The sequence below is a fragment of the Rhipicephalus sanguineus genome, chromosome 4, assembly GCF_013339695.2.
Source record: "Rhipicephalus sanguineus isolate Rsan-2018 chromosome 4, BIME_Rsan_1.4, whole genome shotgun sequence".
Taxonomy (NCBI): Eukaryota; Metazoa; Arthropoda; class Arachnida; order Ixodida; family Ixodidae; genus Rhipicephalus; species Rhipicephalus sanguineus.
The window spans coordinates 28,895,924-28,912,708 of NC_051179.1; the positions used below are offsets into that span (position 1 = coordinate 28,895,924).

General features: G+C 47.8%; 1 protein-coding gene across 2 annotated transcripts in view; it reads right to left on the reverse strand.

The window, feature by feature from the left end:
• Positions 1-16,785, reverse strand: part of LOC119389699 (dorsal-ventral patterning protein Sog) — a 252,839-nt gene that overhangs the window by 30,059 nt on the left and 205,995 nt on the right. For both annotated transcript variants that reach the window (XM_049414523.1, XM_049414522.1), the window contains exon 7: positions 16,224-16,365. In XM_049414523.1, coding sequence (XP_049270480.1) covers positions 16,224-16,365 — 142 coding nt within the window. The remainder of the gene's footprint in view (positions 1-16,223; positions 16,366-16,785) is intronic.

The window sequence follows — 16,785 nt, forward strand, 5'->3', positions numbered from 1 at the left end:
TAAAAATAACGCGCGCGGTTAGTCAGTAGTGGTAATGACGTTAATGCAAATTTCATGCGTGGGGTACGCTAACAGTGCGAAGAAGAAACGATAAATTCTGGGATTTTACGCGCGAAAACAACGATATGATCGTGAGGTACGGCGTATTAGAAGGGGGGCTTTGGATGAAATGTTTACGACCTGAGGTTCTGTAGCGCCCACCTAAATCTAAGTAGATGGATCTTTTCGCATTTCGTTCCCACTGAGATATACCTGCCGTAGATGAAAATCGAACCGACGTCCTCATTCTTATCTGCGCGAGAACCTAGACGCTTAGCTATTGCCCCATCTGTCGGTACGAACAAAGCCCGATCGCTCGATTTAGAAAAAAAAATCGATAAAAGCCGTGGGACAAAGCAACCACGCGAACGCTGGAAAGGGGATAAAGGCAAGACAAGACGACGCGCATGGAAATTTTATCCTGTGCTATACAGAATCCAAAGTTAAAGATTTGTTGAAGACGTTGTGCTTTGTAAAGTGATAAATAAAGAAAAAAATGTGGTCACCATTCCGCCCTGCGAACGTGATTGTTGTATAAAACGCCACACATGCTGATTGAGGGGGGGGGGGGTTATATTTTATTATTACTGTAGAGTAATGGTATTGCCAATCGCTTTGTGGTCGCTGTTGCACACCGTGATTGGCTCCGCGACCATTTAGCAAGGTGAATTTGTTCCTTTCGTAGAGCACTGTATTCGCGCTGTTCCCCTAGTGTCTTTAATTTCCGTGCTCTACCCATGGAAGTCTTTGAGTGAACTGAATGATTTGCCAGACTCGTCTCGGTTTTATATATGAAAGCGGGAAACACGCGGGGGGAAGGACCGTTTGGCGTCATTCGAAGCCCCCGTGTGAAGTGCAAAGAAGCTGCAACCTAATCTTCACCGGGAACGCGTGGGAAGTTGTTCCGATTGTTCACAGGTGCCTAATCATCTATTATGCGTCGTAATAACTTTTTGGATATGTATATGTACCAACTAGCTCGCCTTTCAGCATTACTCCGATCCATTATGCGGTTTTGCTGTTTGTTTTGTGGTTTTCTTTATTGAAACGAATAATGAGCTCTATGCTGCACGCCTGATTGCAAAGAAAGATATGCCGTTTGCCTTCAGTTGTTAAAGGGCCCGTAAACCACCCAGAGGTCGAAATTTAGTAGCGGCGTTGCAGTTATGCACGAGTCAACAGCGAACGTGTTCGTCGGCTCCTCTGTCCACCTCTCCGAATGCCCTTCCACAGCGTCCGAGGTGAAGACGCAAGGAGCGCGCGCATCTGCTAGCAGAGGCTGTTGGAGGAGTTGCCTGTTGGAGGAGGGACGATGCGCGGCAGAGCGCGTGGCACGGACGTGGGACAGAGCCGCGAGAGAAAAAAAAGAAGTGAAAGTTCGCTGAATAAACCGGCACCTGACGGGGACGTCCAGTCTCTCTGTCCTTCGATATCGTTTGGTGCCGTGAAACCCGGGAGAAGACTGACGTCCCGGTTTCTGAAGATGGACCCGCCGTGGCGACGCACCACGAGGAGTCCTTCGAGCCGCCTGCTGACAAAGCTCATCACGTTCCGCTACCGAAGCTTTGCAAGCGGAGAAATCCTGTCTCCGACCGATCTGCAAGTCATCTCTGGTGATTCCTCCGGGACAAAGACACGACGCTTGCAGATCTCAAAACCAAAAGATTGCTGAATAATCACAAACCGACGGCGCCGAGTATGAGGAGGAAGTTACAATGGCTCTCGACTATCACGACAAGATCCGCAAACTATGAGCCGTGTCCGCTACCTTCTCCAGTCAGCTGCCAGGCCGCGGACGGTGCTGCACCTGGCGTCGCTACCGAAACCAGGCCCCAGAAGTCTCCGCTCAAGCAAGTAACCGATCACAGCTACGAGTTGCCTTGCCGAAATTACAGGTACCCGTTTTCTCGGGGAACTTCGCGAGTGGCAGGGATTCTGGGAACATTTTGAGGCCACGATCCACAACAACTGCGAGCTGTCGGACATTGAAAAGTTTTCTTATTTGCGATCTTACGTAACCGGAGCTGCGAAACGTGCGATCGAGGGTGTGCGCCTGGAGCAAGCGAATTACGCGGGGCAGTCAAGGTGCTCAAAGAAAGGTTCGGCCGTCATACCGCTCTGTAGACGAACACATTGATAGCTTGCTTGCAATCGGTATGTGGATCATTCGTCCAACTATCGCAGCTGCGGAACTATACGAAGAAGTACGATTTCACACCAGCTGCCTGGATAGCTCGGAGTTTCAAGCATCGGAGTACGCTGTTATTCTTCACCGAGTGCTTATGCGAGCTCTCCCCGAAGACATCGCCATTCTCTACCGGCAACGCATGAAGGAGACCGAAGCGAAACGACGGGGCTACTCCAAGGTCACGGCAAGAAGAGGGTGCGTGACGTGATGAATTTCTGCAGAGTAACAGATCGGAGCAGAGAAGAGAGCTCTCGTTCGAGGAGCCTACGAAAATCTAGCCTCGTGGCAAGGAGCAAAGACATCCTCGCTTACAACCGCCGGTACCGTCAGCATTAGCGCTGGCCGCAGGATCTGCCAACAACAGCCATGCCTGCTGCGTACTGTGTGGCACCGTGACCACACTGTGAAGGACTGTCAGACTATCATGTCAGCCGACGAAATTCGGCGGCGACTAATCGAGAAGAACTGCTGCTCAGATGTTGCCAGAGAGGGACACGTCGCACGAAATTGCCGCAACGCAGCGTGGCTCAAGTGCAAGCATTGCGCAAACCATCATCTTACCGCACTTTGCGCAATATGGAAACCCTACAACCACCCGAATGCCGACAGAAGTGACACAGACGAAACCGACAGCCGTGCCAGTCACTACCAGTGCTGCCGCAAGCAGTTCTACGTCGCCATCTCAGCTGTTCTCATGCAAACGGCCACAGTATGGGCATCGGGAAGGCACAATTCCGTGCTGGTTCGTATACTGCTTGACACCGGCAGCCAAAGAACATTTATAAGACGCGGCTCTGTCCACGTCCGTGCCCACGCGCTCTGCCGCCGCATCGTCCTCTTCATTTCATCAGAGGAGCACGCGAGCGTCTGTTGGTGGTTTAGGGATCCATTAACCTGGCGTTTTGTGCTTACGCCACGAAATTTTCCGACCAACGAGAGATATGCAGCTTAGCTGTAAAAGAAATAAACTGTGAAGTAACCCCTGATTTACGAAGCAGTGTCGCTGAGGCTTTGTTGTCGCACTTAGAGCAACAGGAGTGTCGTGTGTCCGCGACCACTCTATTGTATACCAAACAGAAAGAAAGAAAGAAAGAAAGAAAGAAAGAAAGAAAGAAAGAAAGAAAGAAAGAAAGAAAGAAAGAAAGAAAGAAAGAAAGAAAGAAAGAAAGAAAGAAAGAAAGAAAGAAAGAAAGAAAGAAAGAAAGAAAGAAAGAAAGAAAGAAAGAAAATAACTACTAGGTCGACGCCAAAAATATTATGATCCGCGACGAAAACGGCAGCTTCGGGCGCGACTCCGCTTGCCAATAAGAACCATGCATGCGCAATGTCGTGTTCGCTCCGCTAGATCGTTCTAATGCACGTCTGTATACGTCTGTATAGCTTTGACAACGTTGCACGGAATTAGTGGCACTGAGCTGCTCGAACCACACAAGCGTGAGCTTGCCTCAGTATTGATCTACGCAAATGAGCGAACCCCAGAGACCCGCGAAGAAACGCAGCAATCCACGTCTGGTATGTCTCTGGCCACGTGAAAACGACTGCGTCGGCAGGGCATGTACCGCAGAAGGTAATGCGCGCGTTCTCTCACAAACAACCACGACCGAGCACGCGGCTTCGCGTACGAGGGCACGATTATTGACTCGTGCAGACATACATACATGGCTGTTACAATTGGCGTTTCTGCAGTTTTCCCGCAGCGGTAAACGCACGCCCTCTAAGCTTGCTTAGAACAGTGAGAAGATATATATATATATATATATATATATATATATATATATATATATATATATATATATGTATATATTGAGTGCAGACAATGATGAACTTTAAGACTTCTTTTGGTATTAGCTGCTGTCTCATCAGAATTAAACCAACGGGTTAACGCCGCTCTCACAGAAGTAAAGGAAGTACGCAAGTGAATCAAAATCAATTCTAGCAATATTCTCGGTTATTCACGTAAAACGTACACGCTTTACCTTTACTATGTGGACAGGTCCACCAGAACCTATCCACATACAACAGCTTGGCTGTAAAAGGAAAGTAGAATAAAATAGGAACATGCACTGTATGAGATAGCGAGCGAGCTAGTTCACCATCGATCTGCGACACCTACAGTGCTATAGTGCCACAGCGCTGGCGACACTCCTCATCACGCGCGCTTTGTGAGACGCCAGGTAAGCCGCCAGGGTGCGACTGCTCCTTCTACATATGCAGCCGGATCTGGCTTGCCTACTGCCTCATGTAAACCTCGCTATCGCTCGCATTGCTCAGCGTTTTCTGTGAATTGACAAGCGTTTTCCGATCGCCGCGCTCCTCGTTTTCGTAGGGTATATCAAATGGAATGTGCGCCTAATTAATCGTTTCGATCTTTTCTATTGAAGCTCTGTTTCATATTTCACAGCACTGGTGCTTGGGGCTATACCGCTATTGTTTGCTGGATAACTTCAATCACGAGGGGAAAAAGTGAATAACACAAATGAGGTAGCACAAGACCTGCGTAACAAATACCTACAATAGAAAAACTTCTCGCGCGCTTTGTAGTCATTGCTAAGAAAACGTGTACAAGAATAATGAAGACGAAGAAACATTATCATGATGGAGGTGTCCTTGCGCGTTTTGCACGCGAGGTCGTGACAAGTGCAGCCAGACAAAGAGAGAATAGATCACGCAGAATCCTTCGTCCTGCTATTTCCGAAGTACGCATCCTCTACGTAGAAAACGAACACCCACATCGCTACAGCTGAAGATGGTAAAGAGGAAGCTAACGGTATAGGACAAAAAAGAAAAAAAAAAGAAAACACACACACACAGAAAGAACAAGGCCGGAAAAAAGCACGAAACCTCTCACAAAGATTAGTCTTGCAACCATATTTCATAACTACAGAAAGAAAACCAGCGAACAAAGAAGCCACGTTTGAATACCAAGAAGGAATGACAAATGTAGGACAACAAAGGAACACACAGCACGCATTATATTTTCTCCCGCATAGCTCGCGTCTGAAACTCCCTTTGTTCTAAGGCGTGCGTGCTTAAAAGAAGCCACCCACCGACCGAGTGGGCGGCCTGTTTGTTTTCAGTCTCTGCTCGGTTTCCTTAAGTACTTCCGATACCTAACACGCGCGTGCCAGCTACACAGGCTTACTTCAAGCGTAAGTGCTCGAGACGTCCTACGACGTTGAGCGGGAGGGGGTCGTAAAGAAAGCCAGACACGCTGTCCATTCTGTGCAGCCATGCCAGCTGAGCTTGTCCTTGACCACCACCCCAAAAACACTTCCGCTGGAACGTGCACGAGAAGAAGGCGTACCGCTTATGACGTTCGAATTTGTAAACAACCGGGAGGTCGATGCCGATTCCTTAACAAGCGAATGGCCCGCGTACCCACGAAGGAGTTTGGTTAGGTATCGAGATATCGCCAAAGTCACAGTCCTTTTCTTGTTTTTTTCTTGCAGGGATCTCTAGTGATGCCACATTCCTAACAATCGCATCTCTTCTTATAGGAGTGGATCGTAACGCCGCATAAGCTGCTGTTAGAGAAGCCGGGCAAAGAAACAATGCCAGGTCCATGTACTTGTGCTAGGCCTCATATGTATGGCTCCGTGTTTTCGGAGTTTATGTTTCGGGGCAGAAATTCGGCGCTTATCGGGGTTTATATTTCGTAAATCCCCAATTCTCCGAAATTCCGAGTTTCGCATTATTCTCAACACTCCATTATGTTAGATGAAATGACATCTGGACACGAAAACATCAGATCACACGAAGCGTATTTTAGTTGTCTGGAAGGTTTGAAAGCACAAACACATGTACATACAAGCACAAATACTTCAATACAAAACACCCACGTTTACAACCTTGACTCCTGTTTTATTATGCGCAAGCATACTGTGCGAGGTCCGTATATTCGATACCAATGCCGCCAGGGACCGTATATCAAGATGTCTCGCGCTCTCGGGGGCCCTACATACGTTGATGTCTCTTGCGCTCTGCACGACAAGCCTTTTGTTAAACGTGCGATGGGCGCGGTCTACGAGGTGCTGTTTTAGTGAGGTAAACTTTACATCGGCCAAACCGGCCGATGTATCAATGAAAGCTTAGAACATGCTTAGAACACGGATTAGGGTCACATTGGACGTTAAAATCGGAGTTGATCCGATAAATCCGTATTGTCAAAAACATTACAGGCGAGTGTTTATCGGATTTTTTTCGTATTTATCAGAAAACAAGGAGCCCTACTGATATGGCACCGTTAAAGTTCTCTCCTTCCTTAGCCCCTTCGGTCACCCCTCAGTGTAGGGTAGGAAACCGGATATTCGTTGTAGCCTGGCAAGCCTACCTATGTCCTTCCTTCCTTCCTTCCTTCCTTTCTTTCCTTCTCTCTTTCTTTCTTTCTTACTTTCATCTCTCACACATAAAACAATAAGCTGAGATGTTTCCCTCCTTGACACCTCTTTCAAATCCTGGCGGTTCCTAAACATAACCCGCAAGTCAAAACGAACAGCAATATGGATCAGTCTACAACGAGCAACAAGACCAGCACTTTCCATTTTCTCACCGAGTACAACACTTCCGCCTCAGGATTAGATTAGGCTTGTGCTGATTCCCTTTTTTTCCACATTTTCTGTCCTTTTCTTTCTCTCTTTCTCTCTCTCCTCTCTTTCCCGGCCTCAGAAGAGAGCTTCGCCTACTCTGACTTTCTGAACCTTTGATCTCAGCGCAGAAAAAGAAGGTCGACAAAGCACTCGCCCATTGTCTGTCCCGAGGGGCCCCGACACGCATTAGCACGCGACACAACGGCGTCCTGATCATAGCGAAATGTTGTGTCGGTGGGGACCATTGCCCAATAAGACGCAACTCTGCTCTTACGCACGCAACGATGTCACGTGTCTAAGAGGAACAAAGGAGACAGCGTAATCAAGGGCATTAACCGAGATGCTTAAAGCATCTCGGTAATGTACCCTACGTGATCGCTTTACGCGAGAATTCTCGTGTGTTTCTTAGTGGAAGTTCCTTTGCCCCGAAATCTCCAAATGAAATGTGTTTATTCCAAAGGAGACACTGTCTTCTTCGGTATCCCTTGCTTGGGGCTCCATCGGGATTTGTACGCTCAAACGAAAACGCTGAAGACACCCAGCCGTAAGGAGCACATTTTCCTTTAGCGCCAAACACGTGCTCTCTTTCCTCATTGTTGCGTTGAGCATTTTAAAAATAGTGCCAAGCGCGCTTATTTTTTGTATTTTAATGTTATCGGGCTTGACCACAGGTCGGCAAACTCACTCATGAGTCGACTCACTCAGACTCAGATCGGCCCGTGAGTCTGTGTCTGAGTGAGTCCGGGTGAGTAATATTTTGGTGAGTTTGAGTCCGATGTGAGTCCGGTTGAGGAAATGTTCAGTGAGTCTGAGTTCAAGTGAGTCCGCTTTAGGAAAATACTGGTGAGTCCGAGTCCGAGTGAGCCCTAAGCGCAAAATATATTTCTTGAATGAGTCGGAGTGAGCCCCACCTTTTATAGCCGACCTATGGTCCTATCTACTCATCTCAGCATTACTATCAGCCTTATATGGACTTTCGTTCATACTCAAGTCTGTTCTCACATATCTCAACGCACTCGTGTTCAGGTGCCACCTCAATATTTATTAGTCAGAGACGTGAACCGGGAGTGGTGCTATGACCTCCCCCCGCAAACGGGAAGTCCTTGATAAAAATATCTCGTATGAGTCGGGTATTTCATAAAAATGTCCTTACTGGATTGCAACGACTGATAACTCGTATTTGAAGGCATAAGATCAAAAGGTGTATCCTAGAGCACCAATCATGTGAGATAACGGCATTAAAGACCATTGGCGCCAAGATAAAAAAAAAGCTAGTGTTACGCTCGCGATCGCATGAGTCGATTCACTCAGGCTCAAGTCAATCCGTGAGACTGAGTCCGGCTGAGTAATATGTTGGCGAGTTTGAGTCCGAGTGAGTCCAGTTGAGAAGTTTACTGAGTCTGAGTCCGAATGAGCCCTCAGAGCAGAATATATTTGCTGAGTGAGTCTGAGTGAGCTCCAACCTTTTTTGCCGACCTATGGGCTTGACCCACGAAAGCCTGCTACTCCCACTCGTCGTAGGCCGCGCCGCAATGTTTGGAAACCACGACTGTTTCGGACTGCTCTGTAAAAATTACGCACAAAGCACGAGTAACCAAGTATATAGCTAACGCTATGCCCAGCGATAGCGCTAGAAGGCTCGATAAGGCATCTATGAAAGCCGACTCATTTCACAGACGAGCAGATTAGTCGACACCCGACGTCCATGCTCGCCGTTATAATTGTAGAACGTGTGTTGCTTGTACTCTGAGCCTTTCTTTTACTGGGCACAAGTGCTCACAATAAAGGGTTTCATCTTTACCGGCTGCGTCCTGCTTTCTCCACCGTCACAAACACGTGACAATATATCCAGAGCGTAAACTCTATAAATGCCCGTACAAGCTTCGCGGCTCGAGTGAATGGGAAAGCGAGCGAGCGCACAACTGTAAACGTCTCGCACGGGGTGTTGTTACGCCAAGCGCCTACCCTCAAGTCGTCCCGGCGCCAGCCGCAATGCTGTTATCCGGGCAATGTGTGCGTATACGCTGGCGCGCGCGCGCGCGCGCCTGCTTGCCTCTTGCCCTTGGCAAAGTGTGCGGGACCACATTCGGTGTCGTCTCTGACGCGACCCGCGTGGGCACAGCGCGACCCCGTTGTTATTCCTCGCATAGCGACAGCCCTCTGCAACGAACCGCTATAGAACATACTCCGTCTAACCAATTGCGTACACTACTGCGAATGCTACAGGTTTAGTGCCACCCAAATATTAGAACTATAGCAGTCCAAGTCGTCCAGAAAAGAAGAGATTTAGTGCACGGTTAAATACACCAGCACTTACACGAAGCTGGGAAGCTTCAAGCTGTGTTCCAGTGCTCGCCGCAGAACGCTATTTTATATGTAGGCAGCTCACCGGACAGCGGCTTTCGCCTCCATCGAAATGCTTAATGAATTATTTGGGGTTTAACATCCCAAATGGGGTTAACATAATGGGGTTTAACATCCCAAAACCACGATATGATTATGAGGAGCATCGTAGAGTGGAGGGCTCCGGGAATTTGGACCACCTGGGGTTCTTTAACGTGCACCTAAATCTAAGTACACGGGCCTCAGGCATTTTCGCTTCCATCGAAAATGCGGCCACCGCGGCCGGGATTCGATCCCGCGACCTTCGGGTCAGCAGTCGAGCGCCATAACCACTAGACCACCACGGCGGGTCTCCATAGAAATGGTGTCGCCGCGGCCGGGATTCAATCCCGCGACCTTCGGGTCAGCTGTCGAGCACCATAACTACCAGTCCACCGCGGCGGGTATGTGCGCTTTAACGCAAGCGACGTCGGATTTTACATGGGTTCGAACACTAAAGTTAAAAAATAAAAGACAATAATTTTACGTGCTTTTCTAAGTTATCCCTCGTCGACGCGAGGTGGCGTCATGTAGTACAGACGTCTTTCACACGCGTTACTGGAGCTACTTCGGTTGGAAGTCTTCTCAGACATCAGCGTACATTGTCTATGATACTGCCCAGAAATTGAACACACCCTTGAGTGTGACCTGAAAAAAAAGATTGCCATTCGCAAAATGCCAAGTTACCAGAAAGATGTACGACATCAGCGAATCAGCGACGCTGGTAACGACACTTTGATGCGATACCCCGTGGCGCTGAGTTTGACCAGAAAGCACAAGCGGTAATTTTGAGCTATGGCGTTCTGCTCACCCGCTGGTGCAAGAAGCCGGCAGCGACCTAATAGTTATCTCACAGTTATTTTACTATTTTCACTCAACGAGAACCATCAGGCAACATTAAAAAATAATTCTGAAGAGATTTTAATTGGGCGAAACGTTACAAGATATTGCGACAAGGTTTGCTACTCGCTGGGTGGCACGGCTCCGGTGTCTGTGATTCGTAAGCGGAGAATACGATGATGAGCGCCGTAGTGCGGTGCATGCAGTGTTCTGTATCTCGTTTACGGTTGGCTGACGCGACCCTAAACCTTTCCCAACGCTGCACGGAATTTCGCGGGACGGAGTGATGTGTTCTGCCGCCACTCCGCGGCGGCAGCGACCGAGCGCTCAGCTAATGCGCGTGAAGAGGATGCGCACTTCGTAATACGGCGGTTCAGCGGCCGAGCGAAAACACAATTGCGAACAGTTGCTTTTGTTAAACAACGGTAGTGGCGGGGCTGAGGAGGACGACGTTGATGAGTGTCTGGCAGCGCGCTGTGTTTTTTTGCGCAAGCCTGCCTACGTTTACCATACCCAGTTGCATGCACACGTGTTTGGCGTGCTGTGGAATGAGCGATACCATTTACTGCTGTTAGGAATATTACTCTGTTTACGGTGCATTCGTAACAGCGCGGCCCGGCAACGCATAGAGAGAGAAAGCCAAAGGAAAGGCTTGGAGGTTAATCTGGTTGCAGCCGGTTTGTTACCCTACACGAGGGGAAGGGGCAAGGAGAGGAAGAAGATAGAGGTTTACTGTGTTTACTACAGCCAAGCGACCTAGTGTCATACTGCATTTTATGATTATCAGCTGCTCAAAAAGTCCAGATACATTCATGCAAACAGCAACAAAATGTCGGGAGAAATGTTGGCGACGTAGGTAATGCTCGAGGTTAGCGTCCGCCATTTTGTTCTGCATGCTTTATTTTCACACTTTTTACTCGGGGGACGTTGCGACGTGATCCTTTACGAATACAAGCAGAATATCGCTATTTATTTCACCAATTTGACGAAGTACCTCCCGCCACGGCGAGTTTTCAAACCTGCAGTATCCAATGCATATTATACATGCACTGCAAATAAGTATAACTCGAATAATATTCCCCTGAACACATATTCAGCATGCACCACTACGTGGCTGCTTCTGACTTTCTAAAACAAGATTACGTAATTTTTACACACACACACACACACAAAACCCTTAACGAAAAGATGAAAAGAATCCTGCATGCCTCTTCAGATTACGTGCCGGAAAATATGGAAAGTCTGCTCTATTTTGTTTAATTGAGCGTTCAAAAAGGCGATGAAAAACAACGCTGTACAACATTTTATATACACCACGAATTCATTATGACGTACACTGTGCAACCAGTTACCCTGAAGTATTATAATGAGCCTTAATGCTATGCCTCGAAATTTGCAAGTGCGGGTTTTTCTTAGGTCCACCCGACTCCAAGCACTTGAAATGAAGTGATTACGTCATGTTTACAATTCCACGCTGTCGATATTACAGTTTTACTCCCGAAGTCGCCACTTGTGCTCATGGGAACTCACAGGGCTTAAGCAGCAAAGCTTTTTGCCAAGTCGCGATTCTACATTTGAAACTCCCTTGTCTCACAAACAAGTACCGTTTCGTAAGGTCCTTAAGAATGGAAACACAAAATCTGATTACGTAAAGCTCCTATCGTACTGGAACAGGTACAGTGATCCCGCAGAGAGAAGAATGGAATGCGTGTATCTTATCAAAACAAAAAAAAACAAAAAGAGCCAGAATATATAATAATAGTGCACCTGCAACCGCAGTCGGCACTTGCCAATGAAAACAAAATGCTGGAAGCGCCGCGTTCTCGAACTAACTTCACTTCAAGACACCAGCATAGAACTCTGTACGGCTGAAAAATCTCAAGTTTCTTCATAGCTAGGATTGCGACTTTTCATTAACTACCCGACTGAGAACAAATGGAAGCAAGATCATATGCTCGGCAATACGCCATTGAGGAATTGTTTGCAAATCCGATTTTCTCAGCTGTCGCGCGCACTGACTCGACTCCACAGATGCTTAATTAACGCGTACGTAGCACGCACAAGACAGCGCGCAAGACTAGCGTGGGCGCAAAGAATGTAAATGCAAGGACACGTTTATATTGCGGAAAACTTTCACGAGAGTGAACGGCTTCATTGCAGTTGACCGGAGATTCCGGTGGCAACGCGCAAGATTTTTGAGGGAGGATCAAACAACCATAAAACTCTGTTACAAGTGAGGACGTCTATCCCCTTTCTTCTCTCCCTCACACTTTTTCCTTGTTTTGAGCCAAGTAACCATAGTTCACTAAGTAACCACAGTATGGCTGTTCGATGGGCACGAAGTGACAAGCCCCTACAAGAAACGATCCTCTTTTGTACGCTGACGTGTTTAGTTTTAAATTGAGATAGCAATTGTAGGCACATTCCAAGGAAAAATTTTGCCGTTGCTGTCGCCGTTGCTGTCGCCGTTGCTGTCGCCGTTGCTGTCGCCGTTGTCATGACGGTCCGTACAAAGTCCAGGTGCAAAGTGACTCTCGCGTGTAGGGTATAATGTGGTGTCAAGAGGAAAGCGTGGGGTGATGAGAGCGTGCGAGTGAATATGGCTGGGGTGGTGTGGGGTGTGGAGGGGTGATATGAGAGGGCTCACAAGAGGTGTGTGCGCGGTAGCGCAGTGTCAGAAGAGAAGCGCATGACGAAATGGTGCAGGGAAAGGGGGCGATGCGTAAGTGAAGCGTGTCCACCCTCTCCGATTGCTCCAAATGCTTCACAGCACAGCCGGAGCTGCGGGCCCTTACCCCTCGCAGCGACGGCCGCGTAAGGGTCGTAACAGACGGCGAACGGTGCAAGGTCTGCATGAGCACGTACGGCTGCTCGCTCATGTCGGAGGTCACGTAATATTGGAGACACCGGGGGCAACGCGGTACGTTTGCCCACTTTTGTTTTGCGCTGTTTATTATCCCAACGTTGCGACAGCAAGTGCTGATGGTAGTCGAGTGTGATGCGTTGAACTGTGCGCACGTGACATTATGCTATGACATTAATTAGTAAGCTAATCTTCGCTACGACCCAGACATGGCGCGCGTAAGCAATAGTGCTGCCGAAGAATCTGCAAGCACGGGCGCTTTGTTCACGTCTTAAATTAGACAGCTATTCTTTGTCGTGGTGGCCAACAAAACGTGATTATTGATTAGAGAAAATACAGAGTGCGAGATAGAAGAAGAAAACACGCAAGCTTATATAAGCACTTTCGGGCGGCTTTCACGCGAACGTATACTAAATCATGAGCATTTGTACGGCGCGCTCGAGCGCGTTGGCATTAGCGGCGCGTCGCTACACCTCCTCGCCGCCGTTTTTCTTTTTTTCGTTTTTGGTCTGTTTCATCTGTTATCTCCCGCGACACGACGAAACAGCCTATTTCGCGGACTACGCCAGCTACTTTCCATGAAAGAAAGAAAATTGTGTCTACGCGATCATAACGCAACAAAAACGATCAAGTCGTGTTAAAGAGAGAATGATAGAAACAACAAAAAAAGGACATATGAAAAGGTAGCGCCGAGGAGAGAAGCGAGCTCTTCCGGGCGGATGCGCGGGAATTCCGATTTAATGAGAGCTGCCGCGGTGCCCTCTAGCGGTTCGCCGGAGCGTAAGTAGGTGTCGGTGAAAGAGCGCGCGGGTGCTGGCGTCAGCGCCAAAAAGGTATAGCGCGACGGCGGATCGCTGTAATACGGCTCGCGTAAGTAAAAAAAAAAATGCGCGAAGTACATTCAAACCCGAGCTGAAGGCGATGAAGACAGTCGTAGCGTCGCCCGGCGCATTTGCAGTCGGGCGAGATTGCGTTTACATCAAAGGATCCGGTGCTTTAGCATGTACTACGCGTGTATGAGCGGTGTCGACGGCGGAAAAAGCCCGTGGACGGTTCCCTGAGCTGCTGGAATTAATCATTGTGCCCGCTCCAGCCTTGGCATTCTTCCATATACGTCTAATTTTTTCTGTTTATTTCTTTTTTTGTTGTCATCCTGCTTTCATCGTGGCTACTGTTCCGCTTTTACCTATTTATTTAGTCCGTAGGTTTAAAATTTTAAAGAACAAGAAAGTTGTTAAAGCAGGCCGGTTGCTTCAGAATGGAGCGATGAGTATTTCGAATCAATACCCTTATTCAGCCGCAGGCTCGTCACTGCATGGGAGGTGTCATAAATCTCACGAGAACGTCCCAAAGTAAACAAACGTTCGACAGTGATGAATAGGCGCCCAGCGCTTCAATCAGCCATGGATGCATTCACTGAGCGATTACCTTTACAGGGATGGAGCAATATATCATTCGTTTGCAAGATCACTGTCATTTGGGACCACCGTAATCACACGGGTTTAACGTGCCAGCTGGTAGCGATGTGCATATATAGGCGAATGGAACAAAGGCTCGCCAAAACATAGAAACTTAGCGAACTTAACCTTTCGAAGCCCTTGTATGTGTATACCTCCGCAGAACTCGTTGATGTGGGCTAGTTGATACATTACTGTGAATAAACTAGAAACCAAACTACCACCAGAAGAAAAATAGGAAGGTACAGATGAAGCCCTCTTCAATTTCTTCTGTTTCCCCCTTTTCCTCTGGTGGTGGTTTGGCGAGCTATTCATTCAAAGTTCTGTATACCTTGTCTGATATTGATAGAAAAGGGAATGGCTCCGGAAATAAGCGTGGAAATAGGGGCCAGTTGGTTATACATGTTCTTAGGTAATCACGCTGTAGCGTTGCGCTCCGTGTTGTGGTGTGGTCCAGTCCGTGCAAGTACGTTACAGTTCGATTACCCAAGAACAACGGCTCTTGGTTTTCAAACTGCCAGACAGTACAAGATACGAGTACGTATAGAAGGCAAACAAAAACACACAAAACGTTCGGTGTGTTTTTCCGTTGCGTTTCTTCTACGGCCTCGTATTTTGCCGTGATTGGAGTATTAACATGAATGACCAACTAGCCGAAGCTTTCTCTTGATTCATTACAGCTGAAATGGTGCAGAATGAAAGCGTAGATGTCGGGCAGATTACTGTCCGAAATGATACCAGCGTGTAACTTTACCGCTAATAGTTCCTTCGCGGCGATAAGGGCAGCGAAGTACAAGCCTCTGAATTGACCGGTGCTCTTATGGATTTCAGACAATGTTTTCGAAACACAGTTGTCCTTGGCAACCGCGATATTGATACCGCTTTCGGCGTTTTTTTAACTTTCCAGAATTTTCAACCTAGGCTGCGCCCCATGCTTTGAACGGACCACTGTTTACGACGACTTCATTATGTGAGTGATTTTCGTCATTTTGTCAATGGGTCCCGAAAATACCTGTGTGCCGCTCGAGGAATCGCGGTGTCATAAGTGATAAGGCGGAGGTGTGCCGGTGACGTGACCTAGCTCATCCAATCAGATAAGACATCATATAACGTACTGATGGGAGGGGTTAAGAGTAGCTACGCATTTTATATGATGAAGTTTGCTTGTCTGTGGTCCAGCGTTTGCAGCAAGCAACAAGTATCTAATCAAGTGATCTTTATATTGCGGTTAGCAGTCTGCGGCAGATTTGTCGCCACTTTTTGCAGTACATAACAGTTTTCACTGACGTAATATATAAAAAATTGAAAACTGTCGAAACTTTTTCCTATGCTGAGCGGATTCTTACCCACCTTCCTTGGATTCCTGAAGCACGATAGCCCTGCTCCTCAGAAAGCTCCACTACGAATGCGCAGTGTGTATGCCGTTCTTTAATGACCTTCATTTACAGAGACTTGGGTCTCTGGATATACGTACGTGCCTCTGGGTGTGCGGCCAACGAGGAAACAAAGAAATTTTCAGCGTTCGCAAGCACACTGTCGCGTCAAGCATCACCGAGGCCATGCTCGAACTTTCTAGCGGCGACGCTGGATGGCGCATCGTGTCCAGAGGCAAGCGCAGGAAAGGAGTCCCGCTGCAGTGCATGTTTCCGCAGCACCTTCATAATGCCATCATCTTGGCGCGGTGTTGCCATTATGTTGCCATCACACTGCCAGGGCCTCGTACATACATCACATGTTTCGGCGTTTGCAATACGTTGCGTCACTACACCGGTTCACATTACCATCCAGAGGCGATAATGACGTAGGTACTGCTGGACTTCGTGCACATAACTACGTCAATGTGAGGACACGCGAATTCATGCACGTACCTGGTTCGAGCCTAGTGGACTGCACAATGCGACCTGCCACCAGTCCGTTGGGATGTCCGTTGGTCACCAGTGCCATGTGAAGCTTTTCCTTTTGGAGAAGCCGCCGGTACACCTTCGGGATCTTGTTCCACACGGCACAAACCTGCCCGGAAACGACCATATTTAACAGGTTCAGTCAAAACAGGTAATCTAATTAAGATCCCTTTTTGTAAGGGAGGCGTTGTAAGGTTCGTAGAGTTCTGGGCGACGATATCGTTTTGCTATTTTTTACTTAATGATATCGATTTCGAGGACAATTTTACTGCATCATGTAAGGGTGGCTGCAGATTGGAAAGAACCGACAAAAGCGCAACAGGGGAGCAAATACATTTCCAGATAGCGTAAAGCTTACACAGAACGTTATGTCCGTCGTTCACAGCAAGAAACCAATACAATGACAACTGGAAAACGGTATCGCTCGGTCGTTACGCATTCTTTCGTATACGATCAGACCCAACCAACACTTGTCCGTTTAGATGTAAACAAATTATATTTAGTAAACGCGGCGTACTCGGCTTCGCAA